The 17,896-nt window shown below is 41.0% G+C and overlaps 1 protein-coding gene and 1 long non-coding RNA gene across 4 annotated transcripts in view; one reads left to right on the forward strand and one right to left on the reverse strand.

The window, feature by feature from the left end:
* The window catches only part of LOC711566 (uncharacterized), a 28,591-nt gene extending 17,535 nt beyond the window's left edge, over window positions 1-11,056 (forward strand). The window contains exons 1-5 of one of the 3 annotated variants that reach the window (XM_001107945.5): window positions 50-237; window positions 3,780-3,862; window positions 5,568-5,694; window positions 5,862-5,948; window positions 7,354-11,056. In XM_001107945.5, coding sequence (XP_001107945.2) covers window positions 3,848-3,862; window positions 5,568-5,694; window positions 5,862-5,948; window positions 7,354-8,549 — 1,425 coding nt within the window. In that variant the 5' untranslated portion in view covers window positions 50-237; window positions 3,780-3,847 and the 3' untranslated portion in view covers window positions 8,550-11,056. Of the gene's footprint in view, window positions 1-49; window positions 238-3,779; window positions 3,863-5,567; window positions 5,695-5,861; window positions 5,949-7,353 lie in introns of those variants that run through there. The other 2 variants (XM_077983189.1, XM_077983187.1) reach the window with 2 other exon arrangements.
* Window positions 9,428-17,852, reverse strand: LOC106994790 (uncharacterized). The gene is made up of 3 exons (XR_001441475.3): window positions 17,709-17,852; window positions 17,492-17,613; window positions 9,428-13,179 (listed from the first exon to the last, which is right to left on the reverse strand). It is a non-coding gene; the product is annotated as an uncharacterized LOC106994790 (long non-coding RNA).
* Between the last annotated feature and the right edge of the window lie 44 nt (window positions 17,853-17,896).

The raw sequence follows: 17,896 nt of genomic DNA on the forward strand, positions 1-17,896 counted from the left end.
GAGTGGCGGTTTGACGCCGGCGGTTGAACCGGGGAATTCTGGGAAGTGGAGTCCAGACGCTCTGTGGAGGCGCGAGCGGTTCCGGTCTGTGAGCCTGCGGTTGCTGCTTAACCGCGTAGTTTGAGCCATTTCTGCGTCTGGCGGGCCCTTCTGAACTTGTCACCTTTGCCTGGGGTCGCAACGACCAGATGATCGATGATCCAAGCAAGGGAAAAGAAGCCTTGGCGGAGAGCGGAGGTTTGGTGGGGCGGGAAATGGGGTTTTGTTCCCGTCCACGAAGCTTTCTGGGATGGGGTTGCTGTGCTCACATCCCGGGGGGTGGAATTGGCGGGATCCTCTGTGCCCTGCTCTGAGCGTTTCCAGAACTTTGACCTCGCTCAGCCTGCCTCCCTCCACCCTACGTGTGCGACCTCTTTCTCGCAGTGTGACGTGGAGTGTTACTCAATGTCCTTATACTTTCCATTGCTATTTTTTGTAATGGGGACATTAGAACCATCCTAGTAGAATCGTTTTTGGGAACTGAAAGAGGTAACGCAAATGAGAACCTTAAAGCAGCCCCTGTCACTTGGTGACTGGTGGTCTCTTTTTAACTTCCCGAAGAGGTCAGGTCTCCGGGTGGGGTCATAGCTCCAGCTGCAGGGGCCCTGGTCCTTCTCCCTAATCCCTGCAGGACGCTGGATGATCCCAGGAGGCCTTCTGACCTCTTTTTAGGAAAGCCAGAATTGCGTCCGCCTTCCGCGAAGGGCGGGGAGCATTTAACTTTTATGGGGGACCGCGATGCAGTCAGGGTATTTCACAACTTTCGCCTTCCCCAGCCTGACCTTTCTAAAAGAGCTGCAGGGAGGGGACTTCTTGGCTACTGAGGGCAAATCTCTATGTGATTGATCCTTGACTTTTTTCTTTTACAGAGATGTTCAGCTCAACCGAGAGTGTGTCCTCGGGCATGGGTGTTGATAATCATTAAGCCGTAATTGGTAGCTTCATTCTAAGTGCTTTATACAAATAAATTTAGGCCACACTGGGGCTCTGTGAAGTATTGCTTTTCTCAATTTTAAAGATGAGAGTGAGACACAGGGTGCATAGCACCCAACTAGTGAGAGGTGGAGCTGGGGTTGGAACCTAGGCAGTCCAGGTCAGAGCCTGAGTTGATCATCCCTTGGATACATTCTCATTGAGTCAGAGGAACTAGCTGGACTTGTGGGGAAAGCAAGTTAGGACTTCATTGAAAGGACGTTGAGAGCAAGGCTCATGGGCTTGGACTTCTAGGAATTTAAAAATTTTTTTCTCAACTATTTTGTTTCACGTTTTCCAAGTATTTCGTATTGTTGTGGAACTGTATCATTGTGGACCAGTCTGAAATGCGAGAAATAGGAGTAGAAAAAGTTTTTAAATTACCCATGAATCTAAGATGTAAAGATAGTAACTGTTAAGCTTCTAATTGATTTCTTTTTAGTCTTTCTTTGCGTCTATTTCTCTATTTGTTTATAAACATTTAAAAAAATTGTTATATTTTAATGTATGTCTTTATAGAAAATTTTAAATACTGCTAATAGAGAATAAACTAGTGAGGCTGGTTGAGGTGGCTCATGCCTATAATCCCAGCATTTTGGGAGGCCAAGGCACGTGGATCACTTGAGGTCAGGAGTTTGAGGCCAGCCTGGCCAACATAGTGAAACCCCATCTCTACTAAAAATACAAATATTAGCCAGGCGTGGTGGCACATGCCTGTAGTCCCAGCTACTCCAGAGGCTGAGGCAGGAGAATTGCTTAAACCCGGGAGGTGGAGGTTGCAGTGAGCCAAGATCACGCCATTGCACTCCAGCCTGGGCAACAGAGTGAGACTCAAAAAAAAAAAAGAATAAACTAGTGAACTGCCATATTATATCATGCTCAATTTTATTATTCGCATTATCCTTATGACTACTTCCTGATATTTAAAATATTTTCATTTTTATATCATTTAAAAGCTATAGAAAAGTTGCAAAAATTGCATAAGGAGTTCTCATATACTCTATCCAAATTTGCCAGTTGTTTACATTTTTCCAGGTTGCTTTGTTGATGACAATCAGCCAAATACCACCAGTAACAACACTAACCAGAGACAGCTGACTATAGCTTTCTGCAGCAAGGAAGCCATGATAAATGTGGGCGTTTTGGTAAGAGGTATTTAGGAAGGGATGGTATAGGGTTTCACATAACATGTTAGATAATATTAGATAGTAAATAATATTGTTATCTATTACATATCAGATCTGTTAAAAGACTACTAGTAGTTGTAGTGTTACTCATTAGATAGTGGTTGGATAGCATATTACCTAACATCCTGTTATCTAATTTGTAGTTAGATATTTAAATTTGTTCAATTTTTCATTTAAAGTCCTATGCCAGGCACGGTGGCTCATGCCTATAATCCCAGCATTTTGGGAAGCCAAGGGGGTGGATCACCTGAGGTCAGGAGTTCCAGACCAGCCTGGCCAACATGGTGACACCCTGTCCCTACTAAAAATATAAAAATCAGCCAGGTGTGGTGGCACACGCCTGTAATCCCTGCTACCCGGGAGGCTGAGGCAAGAGAATCACCTGAACCCAGCAGGCGGAGGTTGCAGTGAGCTGAGATCGTACCACTGCACTCTAGCCTGGGTGACAGAGCGAGACTCCATCTCAAAAAATAAAAAAATTAAGTCCTTATGAGTGTCCCCTGCCCCACCCTTCACCTGCAATACCATTCAAAGTCCAGTTTATGCATTGTCTTTCGTTGTCACATTCCATAGTTTCTTTAGTCTGGAAAGATTCCACAGTCTTTGTCTTTTATAAACATGGTGTTTTTTTTGTTTTAATAGGAAGGTTATTTTGGAGAAAGATGTTCATTTGGAGTTTGATGTATTTCATGTTTAGTTTCAGATTGTGTATTGTTGGTAAGGATATCGCACAAGTGATGAAGTTTCCTCTTTATTGCAATGTAACAGGGTTCACATGATGTCGGTTTGTCCCTTCACTGGTGATCTCAACTATGTTCACTTGGCCAAGATGATGTCTTTCAGATTTGTCTGCTATAAAGTTACCTTTTTTAAAAAAACTAAAGTTTCTTATTGGAAGATACATTATTAGTGAGCATTCTACTAAAGATGAGCTTCTGGTTCTGCTCATTTATTCATTTGTTTGTTTAACTATAAATCTGCCAACAATATGGACTCAGAATTCAGTCTTATGAAGGTAAATTACATGTAGATTAGCAATTTTTTTTTTCAACTCTGTTGAGGTATATTTTACATAAAGCATTCACTCATTTCAGGAGTACAGTGATCTTTAGGAACTTCGTAAAGTGGAGTAACCATCATCATAATTCAGAGTCCCCCAGTTGGACTCTGTGCCCATTTACAATTAAACGTCATTCTCACCCCAAATCTGGAGCAACCACTAGCTTACTTTTCCTCTATGTATACGTTTGCCTATTTGGACATTTCGTATGAATGGAATCATATAATCTATGGATTGTTGTGACTGGCTTCTTTCTCTTAGCATGTTTCCAAGGTTCATGCATGTTGTAGCATGAGTTGGTCCTTCATTCCTTTTAATTTCCAAATTAGATTCCATGGTATATGGATATACCATGATTTTTCTATCCATTTACCCAGAGGAAGGCATTTTGGTTGTGTACAGTTTTTGGGTTAGTATGAATAATGCTGCTGTGATCATTCATAATACATGTCCATGTTGCTACACAGCATCCCCAGCCACCTTTTCATGTCTCTCTTTTTACTGTTTCTGGCATTTTCCAGGCACGATTCCACCTTCCTTCATGCTCCATTACTCAGGACTCTGAAGATTACAAAAAGTAGGAGGAAAAATGACCACATTCAAGGTGAGTAGAGCTCACCTCTCTTGCTATTAAAATTCCATCTTATTGCTCATATTGTCATACATTTTTCTCTGTCTTGGGAAGACTCAAGGAGGAAAAGGGCATTTGGGACCTGTTATGTGCCAGTTGCTTCCTTTGTCTCTTTTTTATTGGCTTTGCATTTGGTTTTTGGTTTTTGTTTTGTTTTTTACCGTTACATTATGGAGTAGAAAAATTAGTAGGAAAGAACAGTACTCCCACTTCTTTACCTCCTTGCTCTCAAATTAGTCTGTTTTTTCTTCCTGTGCTGTTCCTTGTACATTTGTAACTGTATTTGTATTGATGATGGAGTTCCTTGTGTCAAGAGTGTGCTATACACCAAGATAACATGTCCTTCTGGTTTTAATTCATACTTGTCCATCAGATAGTTAGTCCCCCTTTCTGTGGAGACCCCCATCACACATGTTGGCTCCATCCCTCTTAGATGCTCCGGGGACCCTCTGACCTACTTCACCCACTTCCTGAGTCCTCTGGCCCTAGGAATGAGCTATTACTTAAGGTGTCTCAATCAGCGGATCATGTGCCAAGCTCCTGTGTTTCCATATTCTGTCCTCTCTGTCTCAATCCATGCAGCCAGCTCACATCTGTGGAGGGGTGGCCTGTGTCCCACTTATCATTCTGTCTTATTTATAAATCATCAAGCTGCTGTCCAGCCAGCCTGCGTCCCCAGGCTGCCATCACTGCACTGGGCCAATTGCCCAGGATATAAGTGCTCCCCCTTTGCCGGTCCAGAGTTCTGTCAAATTGGACCCTGCTGGCTGCACCAATTCCATGGAACAGGTTCACTAGTTACAGACTTGGGAAGCCCACCATGGGAGAGCACACTCATATATGACAAATTACATAAAGCAGATTTATTACATATAGGTAGCAAGGGACAACAGAAGCCTATGATCCACTGTGAGCCAGTCCCCCAAGGCTCAAGAAAGCTGCCTAGAGTGGGTGGAGTCATGACTGCATATGCCCCATTTGCACCATAGCTGAGCCACCCCAAGAGGCAGCGTGTCCCAGGTTATATGCCTCAGGGGCAACATTACTTACTAAGCAGTTCCTCCCTAACTCAAGATATTATCTTTTATGGATTGGACTAGGATCAAAGAAGGTATAAAAATAAAAAATAAAAATAAAAAGATGTTATCTTCCCTAGGAAGGACATTGCATAACTAGCATATTTATGGTTATTCTTGAGACCTGTAAACAAGAAAGTGGGGAGAATGGATCCAAGGCCACTTTGAAAATAGTTACTTAAAACCTGTTAATTTGGCAAATACTAAAGAAAAGTGATAGCATTCAGGGTTTGGGTCTGAGAGAGGAGGACAATAAGCCTCAACAAACAAGGTTGAGACTGAATTGCTCATTGTTGCTGGGGCAACTGGGGCAATTGGCAAGATTCATTGAAACCTATATAGGTGTAGCCCAGGATGCACCATTTGAAATCCTAAGGGGTTACTTACAAGGAGACTCAGTAAGTGCACAAAGTAAAAATACAGGAGGTCTTTTTCATGATTGCACTTCTGGTGGAGCTCAGGAAAATCATTGTCAGGATACAGACAGAATGAGTGGGCAATCTATAAGTTGACCTCCACTTCTCTTCTCCGCCTGCTCAATGCCGCTCCTCCCCCAGTAGTCCATGGTCATAGGATTGAGGTTATGTATCTTGATGTTGTAGGAGGCAGTGACCTTCAAGGACGTGGCTGTGTTCTTCACTGAGGAGGAGCTGGGGCTGCTGGACCCTGCCCAGAGGAAGCTGTACCAAGATGTGATGCTTGAGAACTTCACAAACCTGCTGTCAGTGGGTGAGCATAGGCACCCTCTGTAATGGAACATCAGGCCCTAGGAGTGGCTTTGTATCCTAGAGTATTCAAGTTTGTGTATGCAGTGGGAACCTACATTTCCAATAAATTTTACCTTGATATTACCTAGAATGAATTGGGATTAAGCACATGACTTTGCACGTTCACAGGGCATCAACCGTTCCACCCTTTCCACTTCCTAAGGGAAGAAAAGTTTTGGATGATGGAGACAGCAACCCAAAGAGAGGGAAGTTCAGGTAAGAAGCAAGCAACTGTGCATCCCTGTACATGACTTGCCCGTTTGTTTTACTTCTGAATGTGCCCACTTACATCACCCTGATCTAAATTGCCCAATCTCTTTCCTAGTTTATTACAACCCCTTTCTGGCTGGTGGTCCTGTTCCCTCCCTTCTACCCTGACATCTGTTTTCCTCAGAGCAGCCAAAATGATCCTTGGGAAATGCAAGTCAGTTTTCCACTCCTTGGTCCAAAAGCCTGTATGGTTTCTTAATGTTATTAAAGTTACAACCTCTTTATTGGCTTTTAAAGACCCTGTGGTCTGTTCTTCATCCCCTGCTGCCTCTTGACTACATTTGTCCTCTCCCCCTTGCACCATCTTTTCCAGCCATGTTCTCCTCCCTGCTGTTTTTCTGTCCTGTCATGGCCGCTATATTCCCTGTTGCTGGTAACAACAGACTTCACAGATTAAACAACAAACATTGTTGTTCTTTCTGACATGGGGAGGACGGTCTCCCACCCCTCACCCTGGAAATGAGTGGCCAGCCACAACCCTAAATCATATTGTTTCACTATCCAGAATGATCCAGAATTGGCACTCTAACAAACAAAGTCACTCTCCTCCAGCATGATATGTCAGGATCCTAGAGATTACCCCTCAGATGCTGAGGACAAAGTCCTGACTTCTTTTTACTTAGGGTAACTTCTATATAAGGATATACAACATAAACACAGACATATAAACTATTGATTTTGTTATTGCTTTTCCTTAAATTTCCCTTTGATTTATATTTCACTATGAACATTTAGTAATTTATCATGCAATTTATCATGCAAGATTTTTGACTGACCAGAAAATTCCTTAGAAATAGTAACTAATTAAATGTATATATTGCCAGGCGCGGTGGCTCAAGCCTGTAATCCCAGCACTTTGGGATGCCGAGACGGGCGGATCACGAGGTCAGGAGATCGAGACCATCCTGGCTAATATGGTGAAACCCCGTCTCTACTAAAAATACAAAAAACTAGCCGGGCGAGGTGGTGGGCGCCTGTAGTCCCAGCTACTCGGGAGGCTGAGGCAGGAGAATGGCGTAAACCCGGGAGGCGGAGCTTGCAGTGAGCTGAGATCCGGCCACTGCACTCCAGCCTGGGCAACAAAGCGAGACTCCGTCTCAAAAAAAAAAAAAAAAAAAATGTATATATTATATCAATTTTTTAATTGAGTCTATAACTTCCATCAAGGATTTTACATATGAGACATGGTGGGGTTATAAATTGGTCACATACAAACTAGAAAACAAGATGCATGGGTAAAACATAAACTGAACATTCATTAAAGTTGAATGCCATATCCTAAGTGTGAAATCTTAAAAACACTGAACAAAGGCTTCATTTGTCCACATCTCTTCATTCTGTGTCCTTATAGGAGGCAGGACTGTTGTGGAAGCAGGACCACATGAAGACTGCCCTTGCCAGCAAATCTGGGAACAAACTGCAAGTGACTTAACCCAGTCTCAAGACTCCATCATAAATAATTCTCACTTCTTTGAACAAGGTGATGTCCCCTCCCAGGTTGAGGCAGAACTATCTATAATTCATACAGGACAGAAACCTTCACAGAATGGGAAGTGTAAACAATCCTTCAGTGATGTTGCCATCTTTGATCTTCCTCAGCAGTTACACTCAGGAGAGAAGTCTCATACATGCAAGGAGTGTGGAAAAAGCTTCTGTTACATCTCAGCTCTTCGTATTCACCAGAGAGTTCACTTGAGAGAGAAACTCTCTGAGTGTGACATGCGTGGTAAGGAATTCAGTCAGAGTTCATGTCTGCAAACTCATGAGAGAGTCTACACTGGAGAGAAACCATTCAAATGTGAGCAGTGTGGGAAAGCCTTCAGATGTAGAGCGATACTTCAAGTTCATTGCAAATTACACACAGGAGAGAAACCTTATATTTGTGAGAAATGTGGGAGGGCCTTCATTCACGATTTCCAGCTTCAGAAACATCAGAGAATTCATACTGGGGAGAAGCCATTCAAATGTGAAATATGTGGTAAGTGCTTCTGTCTTAGGTCAAGTCTTAATAGGCATTGCATGGTCCACACAGCAGAGAAACTGTACAAATCTGAGGAGTGTGGAAAAGCCTTCATTGATAGGCTAGATTTGCATAAGCATCAGATGATTCACACAGGACAGAAACCGTACAATTGTAAAGAATGTGGGAAGAGCTTCAGATGGTCCTCATATCTTTTGATTCATCAGCGAATCCACAGTGGAGAAAAACCATACAGATGTGAGGAGTGTGGGAAGGGCTACATTAGTAAGTCAGGTCTTAACTTGCACCAGAGGGTCCACACTGGAGAGAGACCTTATAATTGTAAGGAATGTGGGAAGAGCTTTAGCCGGGCTTCAAGTATTTTGAATCATAAGAAACTCCACTGCCGGAAAAAACCCTTCAAATGTGAGGATTGTGGAAAGAGGCTTGTACACCGGTCATACTGTAAAGACCAACAAGGAGACCACAATGGAGAAAACTCATCCAAATGTGAGGACTGTGGGAAGCGCTACAAGAGGCGCTTGAATCTGGATATAATTTTATCATTATTTTTAAATGATATGTAAGTTGTATATATTTATGAGATATGGTAAGAAATTTTAATATGTGTATATAATGTGTAATGATCAAATTGATGTAATTAGTGTATTACCTTAAACATTTACCATTTCTTTGTTTTGGGAAAATTCAAAATCCATTGTTCTAGCGATTTGAAAAGAAACAATAAATTATTGTTGATTATAGTCACCTTTGGTGCTTTAGAACACTAGAATGTATTTCTCCTATCTAGCTGTACTTATGTATCGTGTTACTGAATCTTTGGCTATCTCACCTAACCCCTACACTTCCCTGCTTCTAGAACTACTGTTTTACTCACTACTTCTATGAAATCAACTTTTTTAGCTTCCATATGTGTGTGAGGACAGTTGGTATTTATCTTACTTTGCTTAGCTTATGTTGTTTAACATAATGTCCTCCAAAGCTCATCTGTGTTGCCATAAATGACACAATTTTGTTTTCTTTTTATGCCCAAAGTGTATTCTATTGTGTATATATGCCACCTTTTCTTCATTTATCTATTGATGGACACACAGGTGGGTTCCATGTCTTAACTGTTGTGAAGAATAGTTCTCCAATGAACATGGGAGTGTACATACCTGTTCCACATACTGATTTCCTTTGCTTTGGATATACTCAATAGTGGGATTGCTAGATCACTCAAATCTTATGCCTCAGAGGCTTGACATAAGAGCAAAACTATGAAAGTGTGGCTAGGGTGGTATGGCCTCATACCACCTCAGGCCTCAAGTCCTCAACTGCACCAGAATGTCCACATTGGACAGAATCCTTAGTAATGAGGTGTGTGATAAAGTCTCTGCTCAGTTGTCTATAATCTCATCTGAGAGTTCACAAAGGAGCAAAACATTAAAAAGAGGCATATGGTAAACACTTCAGTGTATGTTTATATCATAATTTATCACAGGTCATACTGGTGATATATTTCATCCAGTCTTGCAGGAGAGAAAACATTTAAGTTAAATTCACTGTTTTACCATAGCTCAGCATACTCCCATCATCCTGGGACCATCATAGTAGAGAACTCTTGTAAATTGTGCAGTAGGGTTGCAAACAGAACTTTGACATTTACACTTGTCATTCAGGAGAAAGGCCTTAGAATAAGAGTTTGTTGACACATTTACAAAACCCTAATGATGAACATGTCAAAATTGATGACCACTAGAATGTCAACTACAGGTACCTTGTTTTCTGCATCTTCAGGACCTTAACACTGATTAGCACTTACATGTTTAGTATGTGTTAAATGACTCAAAAGGAGAAAATGTGATATTTTAAAATTGTATCTAGGAGAGGAAATCTACAAAAAATAATTCAGAGACACCTGAGTTAAAATGCAGAATATACTCAGTACTGCAATCCAAAGCATTATTTTGGGTAATACTACCCTATTGCACTTGGCTGCTGGCTTCCCCTCATCCTCTGTTCTGAAGTTGGATTTTTACTACTAGTGGCTTTGTCTAATGTTCCATTGGTTGCATATAATATAAATTCAACAATCATTTGTAATTTCTCACACTACAGGCTGAAAATGGTTTGTTAACTTGGCAATAACAGTCCACTGCATATTTCACAATTACATTTTTTCAACAGTGTTAAGGCAAAATTTATAGTAATTTTACGTGGCAGATGTAGTTACATTGGAAAAAACTTCCTCAGTTCTGAATTCACATGATTTCTTGTGTATTTTCATGCAGGCTTTGATATGACGGCCTTCTAATTGTGGTAGCATTTATTTTATCAAACAACTCAGGTAGAAGCTATGCCAATTTGACAATTTTTGGAAACCTAACCTAATATTCTCTTCCTATCTCTATGAAATACTAAGAGAAACCTATGGGAGTTCGGTAATTTCGTCAAATGTATCCATGGTTGGGGTAGGAGTGACATTTACATGTTCTTCTTTATTGTTGGCAGTAAAAATAAGTCTTTTGTAAGCAGTGTATATCAGAATATATAAGGTACAAGTGTTTTATCTGGAAATGATGGGATAGGAAATTACAATTATGATGTTAAAACTGTGAAAAGTAGGAAACCACGTGGATGATATCACCCCATTTTAAAATGGAATAAGTATTCTACAAGAATTTATGTGAAAAGCATTTATTCCTATAACATGAGACCAATAAAATGATGGCACCAGACATACAGTAAAAGGAGAAAAACATAATGTGAGCTTTGTGAAATCAGACTGTAACCTTCATAACATAATCAAATATCTTTGTGTGTTTCTGAGACTTTTTAATGTGTATATACGTGTGTATATACGTAATATGTGAACAAGTATTCTTTCCTCTGGCAATGAATATTTGCTGCTGGTATTTTTCCATTTTATAATTTTATGCATTTTTAGATTTCTCAGTGAATATCAGTTTTATCAAAGTAGTAAATTTTGTGCAATAAATTTGCAAACTTATTAATGTTAATCACTTACCTATCAGGACTCAGAATCTCAGAATAAAGTTGCTCTATATTGTCATATGACGTAAGTTCACAATGACTAGGGGCCTGGAAGTCATTTCAAAATGAAATATTCTCTAGTTGGGCCAGGCGCGGTGGCTCACACCTGTAATCCCAGCACTTTGAGAGGCTGAGGCTGGCGGATCATGAGGTCAGGAGATCGAGACCATCCTGGCTAACACAGTGAAACCCCATCTCTACTAAAAATACAAAAAATTAGCCAGGTGCGGTGGTGAGAGCCTGTAGTCCCAGCTACTCGGGAGGCTGAGGCAGAAGAATGGCATGAACCCAGGAGGTGGAGCTTGCAGTAAGCTAAGATCATGCCACTGCACTCCAGCCTGGGCAACAGAGCTAGACTCCATCTCAAAAAAAAAAAAAAAAAAAGGAAAGAAAAGAAATATTCTCTGGTTCTTCGAATATGCAGATAAATTGATGAAGTCTGGTTAACTGTCTTGGTAATTAAAGCATGTGATGCTTCTTTAGGGATAAGTCAGGGAGTGTGCAAATACTGGAGATCCTGCCCAGTGCCCAGGCACAGCTGATTTATCAAGACAGAGAATTCACAATAGAGAAAGAATTTAATACACAGAACTGGCTAAATGGGAGACGGGGTTTTATTATTACTCAAATCAGCCTCCTTGAAAATTTGGAGGCTAGGGTTTTTCAAAGATAGTTTGACAGGCAGGGGGCTACGGAATGGGTGCTGCTGATTGGCTGGGGATGTTAAAAATGGTCCTTGGGCACTAAGTCCACTTCTGAGTGGGGGCCACAGGACCAGTTGAGTCAAGAGTCATGGGTTTAGGTGGGGCCATCCAGTTGTCAGAAATGCAGAAGCCTGAAAAGACATCTCAAAAGGCCGGTCTTAGTTCTACAATAGTGATGTTATTTACTGGAGTAACTGGGGAAGTTGCAAATTTTGAGACCTCTGGAATAACGCTGGAAATCAGAATAATGGCTGGTAATCGTTTACATATATTATCTTAGAAGTCAGGCCCCTCTCATCCTCCTAAACTAGTGGGGCCTTTCAATCGTATTACAAAGGCAGTTTAGTTTGGGGAAAGGGCTATTATTTAAACAATAAACTAAATTCCTCCCAAAGTTAGCTTGGCCCATGCCCAGGAATTACCAAGGGCAGTTTGGTGGTTAAAAGCAAGATGGAATTGGTTAGATGAGATCTCTTGCACTGTCATAATTTTCTCACTGTTAAAATTTTTACAAAGGTGATTTCAGAGATTGAAATAGATATACGTATGTTGTGAAGGTTGTTTGTTTTTGGTCTTCTAAAGCAACAGATCCTCACCTGAGGTCAGGAGTTCGAAACCAGCCTGGCCAACATGGTGAAACCCTGTTTCTACTAAAAATACAAAATTAACTGAGTGTGGTGGCACATGCCTGTAATCCCAGCTACTCAGGAGACTGAGGTGGGAGGATCACTTGAAACCAGGAGGCAGAGGTTGCAGTGAGCCAAGATCATGCCATTGTACTCCAGCCTGGGTAAAAAAACTCCATCCCAAAAAATTAAAAACAAAACAAAACAAAACAAAAAAAACAGATCCTTTGAAAACCAGAGGTGTATGGGCAGGAAACATAGCATGACAGCAGCAGAGCTTCTGTTGCTATGGATCCAGTTAGAACAAAGACCTGGTTTGGATGCCAATTCAGAGTTATACACCATGGTGTTGACAAAAAGAGTCAAACTCTACAAAATATAAAGAGATTTATTCTGAGCCAAATATGAGTGACCAAGGCCCATGACATAGCCATAAAAGGTCCTGAGAACATGTGCCCAAAGTGGTTGGGTTATAGCTTGGTTTTATACATTTTAGGGGGACAGAAGTTACAAGCAAACATCAATCAATACATGTATACATCGATTTGGTCTGGAAAGGCGGGACAACTCGAAGTTGGCCATGGAGGTGCTTCCAGGTCATAGGTGGATTCAAAAATTTTCTCATTGGCAATTGGTTGAAAGAGTTATCTAAAGTCCTGGAATCAATAGAAAAGAGTGTCTGGATTATGATAAGGGGTTCTGGAGACCAAGGTTTTTATTACGCAAATGAAGCCTCCAGGTAGCAAGCTTCAGAGAATAGATGGTAAGTGTCTCTTATCAGGTGGAAAACAATGCCAGACTCTTTAGTGAATTCTCTTCTAGAGAGAGACCTGGAAAAGGAAGAGGAATGTAGATTTTACAAAATGAATATACTAAGTATGCTAGATTCTAACGAGATTGTTCTGATTTGACAATATTAAAGGTTTTCTTAATAAATAGACTTCCAATCTCATCTTTTAATATCTGTAGTACTCTTGTGTACTGAATATTATTTTTTTCATTAAACAGTTTTCTGTAGATTCTGAGGAAAAGATACAAAAAATTTTTGAAAAACTCAAAAGGCAGTTTTCTGCTGATGAAGATCTGTGTGATAATTGATTTTAATGGATTTATAGTGCATAGACTATAGTCCCTAGTTATTTAATCAAGCACTAATATAGACATTGTGATGGTATTTTGTAGATATTCAGCCCATAATCAGTTGGTTTGAGTAGGGATATTATGCTAAATACAGGTAGGCCTGATCCATCACTTGAAGATCCTTTAGAATAGAGCTGAAGCTTCTCTGAATGAAAAAATACCACACCTGCTGGTGGCATCTTTCTCTCATGGGTTAGAGTTCCATCTTCACCTTTCTGGTGGCCAGCCATATGCATTTTGGAATTGCTTAGTGATGTGGTTTGACTCTGTGTCTCTACCCAAATCTCATGTTGAATTGTGATCCAGAGTGTTGGAGGTGGGGCCTGGTGGGAGGTGACTGGATCATGGGGGTGGTTTCTAATGATTTAGCATCATCCTCCTAGTGCTGTCTTTTGATGGAATTCTCATGAGATCTGCTTGTTTTAAAAGTGTGTAGCACCTCCTCCTGCTCTCATTCTCTCCTGCTCTGCCATGGTAAGATATGCTGGCTTCCCTTTCACTTTCCATCATGATTGTAAATTTCCTAAGGCCTCGTAGCCACGCTTCCTGTACAGCCTGCAGAACTGTGAGTCAATTAAACCTCTTTTTTTCATAAATTACCCAGTCTCAGGTAGTTCTTTTTTTTTTTTTTTTTTTTTTTTGAGACGGAGTCTTGCTCTGTTACCCAGGCTAGAGTGCAGTGGTGTGATCTCGGCTCACTGCAACTTCCACCTCCCAGGTTCAAGCAATTCTCCTGCCTCAGACTCCCGAGTAGCTGGGATTACACATGTGTGCCACCATGCCCAGCTAATTTTTGTATTCTTTGTAGAGACGAGATTTCACTATGTTGGCCAGGCTGGTCTCAAACTCCTGACCTTAGGTAATCCACCTGCCTTGGCCTCCCAAAGTGCTGGGATTACAGGTGTGAGCCACTGCACCTGGCCAGGTAGTTCTTTATAGCAGTGTGAGAACAGACTAATAGACTTAGCCAGATCCACAGTGCCAAAGGAGAGTTCCTTGCAATAATTGCTTGTATATGTCATACTGATTCTGTTTCTCTGGTTGAATGCTGACCAAAAGACATTTTGCCCCACAAGAACTTCCAGAGGAAGAGCACCCTAAGGATGAGTTTTCTGAATTGATTGTGTTTTCTAGAATTGGATTTCTACTCTTACTAAATTTAAGAGCACTATTGACTTTATTTCCAGTGCAACATAGGGAACTGGTTGTCAAAGGCACGGTGTGATAATATGCCAAATATCATATTGAATAATCCTAATAAAATGCCTATTGGAATGATTCTGGTTACCATGAATTTGTTAGTTTAGGACACAGTAGACAAACTTTTCAGTATAGTATATTTCCTGGATGCTCCTACTGGGGCTTCAGAAATTAGGAAAGAAGGCCAGGCACCGTGGCTCACGCCTGTAATCCCAGCACTTTGGGAGGCTGAGTAGGGCGTATCACAAGATCGAGACCATCCTGGCTAACATGGTGAAACCCTGTCTTTACTAAAAATACAAAAAAATTAGCCAGGTGTGGTAGCATGTGCCTGTAGTCCCAGCTACTTGGGTGGCTGAGGCAGGAGAATGGTGTGAACCCGGAAGGCAGAGCTTGCAGTGAGCCAAGATCACACCACTGCACTCCAGCCTAGGTGACAGAGCGAGACTCCGTCTCAGAAAAAAAAAAAAAAAAAAAAAAGAAGAAGGAAAGAAGAAGATGAGGTCAATCACTTTGCAGGGCTTAACTTCGCCTTGTTGATCTTGGTATTCATAGTAAATAAATTGATGGGAAATCTATGATACTGTCACTGGGTTTGTATTGGCAGAAGAGTTCTATTGCAGGGGAAGAGAACTCTAACTGCAACCACCTAACATTGTCACAGCTCTCAAATCAATTCCAAGACATGTCCAGTTTACAAATCCACATTCACTTATATAAAGGGGAGGCCAATGTTAGATGAGTATGGGCCCTGATACATTTCAGAGTTTTCCACAGGAAACCATGGCCATAAACCTGTGACTGAGTATATAAAAGGAGAAATAATCACTCTTTTGGGCAATGACTGAATCTTCATTGTCAAATGGCACATTGATACGATGATCAGACATGGTGAGGAGAAAGTAGGAACTACTAGGCATATTAGTAAGACACATGCATGACAGAAAGAAAGAACAAATCCTATAAATATTCATAGGCCTTCCATTTTGGTAAAATTTCCATAGGTTCATTGATGTGGGACTATTGAGATATCCCTTCTAATGTATAGGGCAAGAAGCATATGGTATTCCTACAACCAAAGTGTCACAATGTCTAGGGGCCCTCCTTGGCTACTGGATGCTACTTATTCCTCATTGGGATATGCTACTCTGCCTTTTTTGTCTGACCCCAAAACATTTTGCCTCGACTAAGATACGATAAGACTGTGTAATGTGTCCTAGCTGCCATGTAAGTTTCTCTACCCCTAGGACACTATGGACCAGGATTTTCAAAAGTAATTGAAATATCAGTGATATAGAATGACGTTTGGAGCCATCAGCTGGTCACATTTGATGAATCAAACCACAAATGGATGAGATTTTGTAGCAAAGCCCAGTCATCCTCTACATATACTTACTCTTTTTCTTTTTGGTAGAGACAGGGCCTTGCTTTGTTGCCCAGGCTGGTCTCAAACTCCTGGCATCAAGAGATCCTCGTTCTTCAGCCTCACAAAGCAATGAGTACAGGTATGAGCCACCAACCCCAGCCTACTTACTCTTCTTTGGAAAAGCAGCTTATGATTTTGCTAGTGGTCTTAGAAGAGACAGAGCACTTAACCATAACCTACCAAATTAGCATGTGCGCCAAGCTTTCCATCATGAATTGGGTGCAGTTGGTCATTCCTTGTCTTTAAATTTTATGTGCACATTGGTATCCCATTTGTAAGTGGCATATATATGATTGGGTTTGAGTAGGCTCTGAAGCCACAGATAAGTGTATCATGACCCCTACTCCTACTACATTACCTTCAGAGTGACTGAACATGAAGACAAGTCCTATGAATTACTGTGTCACAGCAGCAAAAAGAAATGAAGTGATTAAAAGTAAACAAAGCCTAAAGGACCTTATGTGCATTATAGGTGTCCCGGATAGAGAGAAAGAAAGCCAAGAGAGCTTATTTACAGAAATAAAAGCTGAAAACTTCTCAAATAAGAAAAACACATTATTCTGTAAATCCAAGAAGTTCAATGCATTTCAAGTAAGATAAACACAAAGAGACCCAACTGAGGCATATTATTAAAAAATCGTTAGAAACCAAAGACAAATGAAAAATTTGACAGCAGCAAGTCCAAAGTCACTTGTTATGTACAAAGACGTCCTTAACGAAGATGTCAGCAGATTTCTCAGCAAACATCTGAGACGAGATGATATATTCTTTGCTAAAAACACATACACACACATACACACACACACGTCTATTGAGAATTCAACATTCACCCAAACTGTCCTTCAAACTTGAGAGATAAATCTAGTGAATGGGTAGACAATACGTATAGACATAATATATGACATCAGTTGTACAAACTGGGGAGAGGGAGAAGCTGTGAATGAGTAGTATTTTGCACGTGATTGAAGTTAAGCTGGTATCCATGGGCGACAGAGTGAGACACTGTCTCAAAAAAAAAAATTAAAGAAGGCACAAATAAATGGAGATATATCCATTATTAATGGATTGGGTGACTTCATATTGCAAGGATGTCAATATCTATATCTATAGATTCAATGCAATCCTTAATCACAGTAACATTTTTCTCAGAAATTAAAAAATCCACCTAAAATTCATGTGAAATACCAACGGATACTCTCTCCTCTCCCATGGTCATATCTTAGATCTTGTCATCTTCTAGCAAATATTCCTCCATAATAATTTGCAGCACTACTTTCCAACAACTTTGACTTGTATTTCCACCTTGGTCCCACCAGCATGCTAGCATCAGTAACATTAGAACCTCGCCAATACCTACAGTCCACTGAGATGATTACCTTTTTACTCTTGTAACTCCTCCTCTCCTCACAGCCTGCCAAGCACATCTCTTGTCAGGAGAGGACAGCTCACTTCTCCTAATGTCTCACTTCCCAGAATTGTGTCCCATGAAAATTTTTAGCTAGATGAAGGCAGAGAAAGAAAATATTTGATTTCTTAGGCTTTATGGAAGCGATAGGAATGGCAATAGGGGTTTGGAATGGAGACTGCACGCACCAGTCAACAGGGTGTGTCCTCAATAAGTAGTGGGTACAGGACATTTACTGAGATGCTATCTCCAACTCCACTTCAGGAAAGCTTGCTGCAGAGTTAGAGTGACAGAGTCCAGATGCTCTGTTTGAGTCGCGGGCCCTTTGTCTCAGACGGGCGAGTCCGGGGGATTCTGGGAAGTGGAGTCCAGACGC

The sequence above is a fragment of the Macaca mulatta genome, chromosome 19 (assembly GCF_049350105.2).
Source record: "Macaca mulatta isolate MMU2019108-1 chromosome 19, T2T-MMU8v2.0, whole genome shotgun sequence".
Lineage (NCBI taxonomy): Eukaryota > Metazoa > Chordata > Mammalia > Primates > Cercopithecidae > Macaca > Macaca mulatta.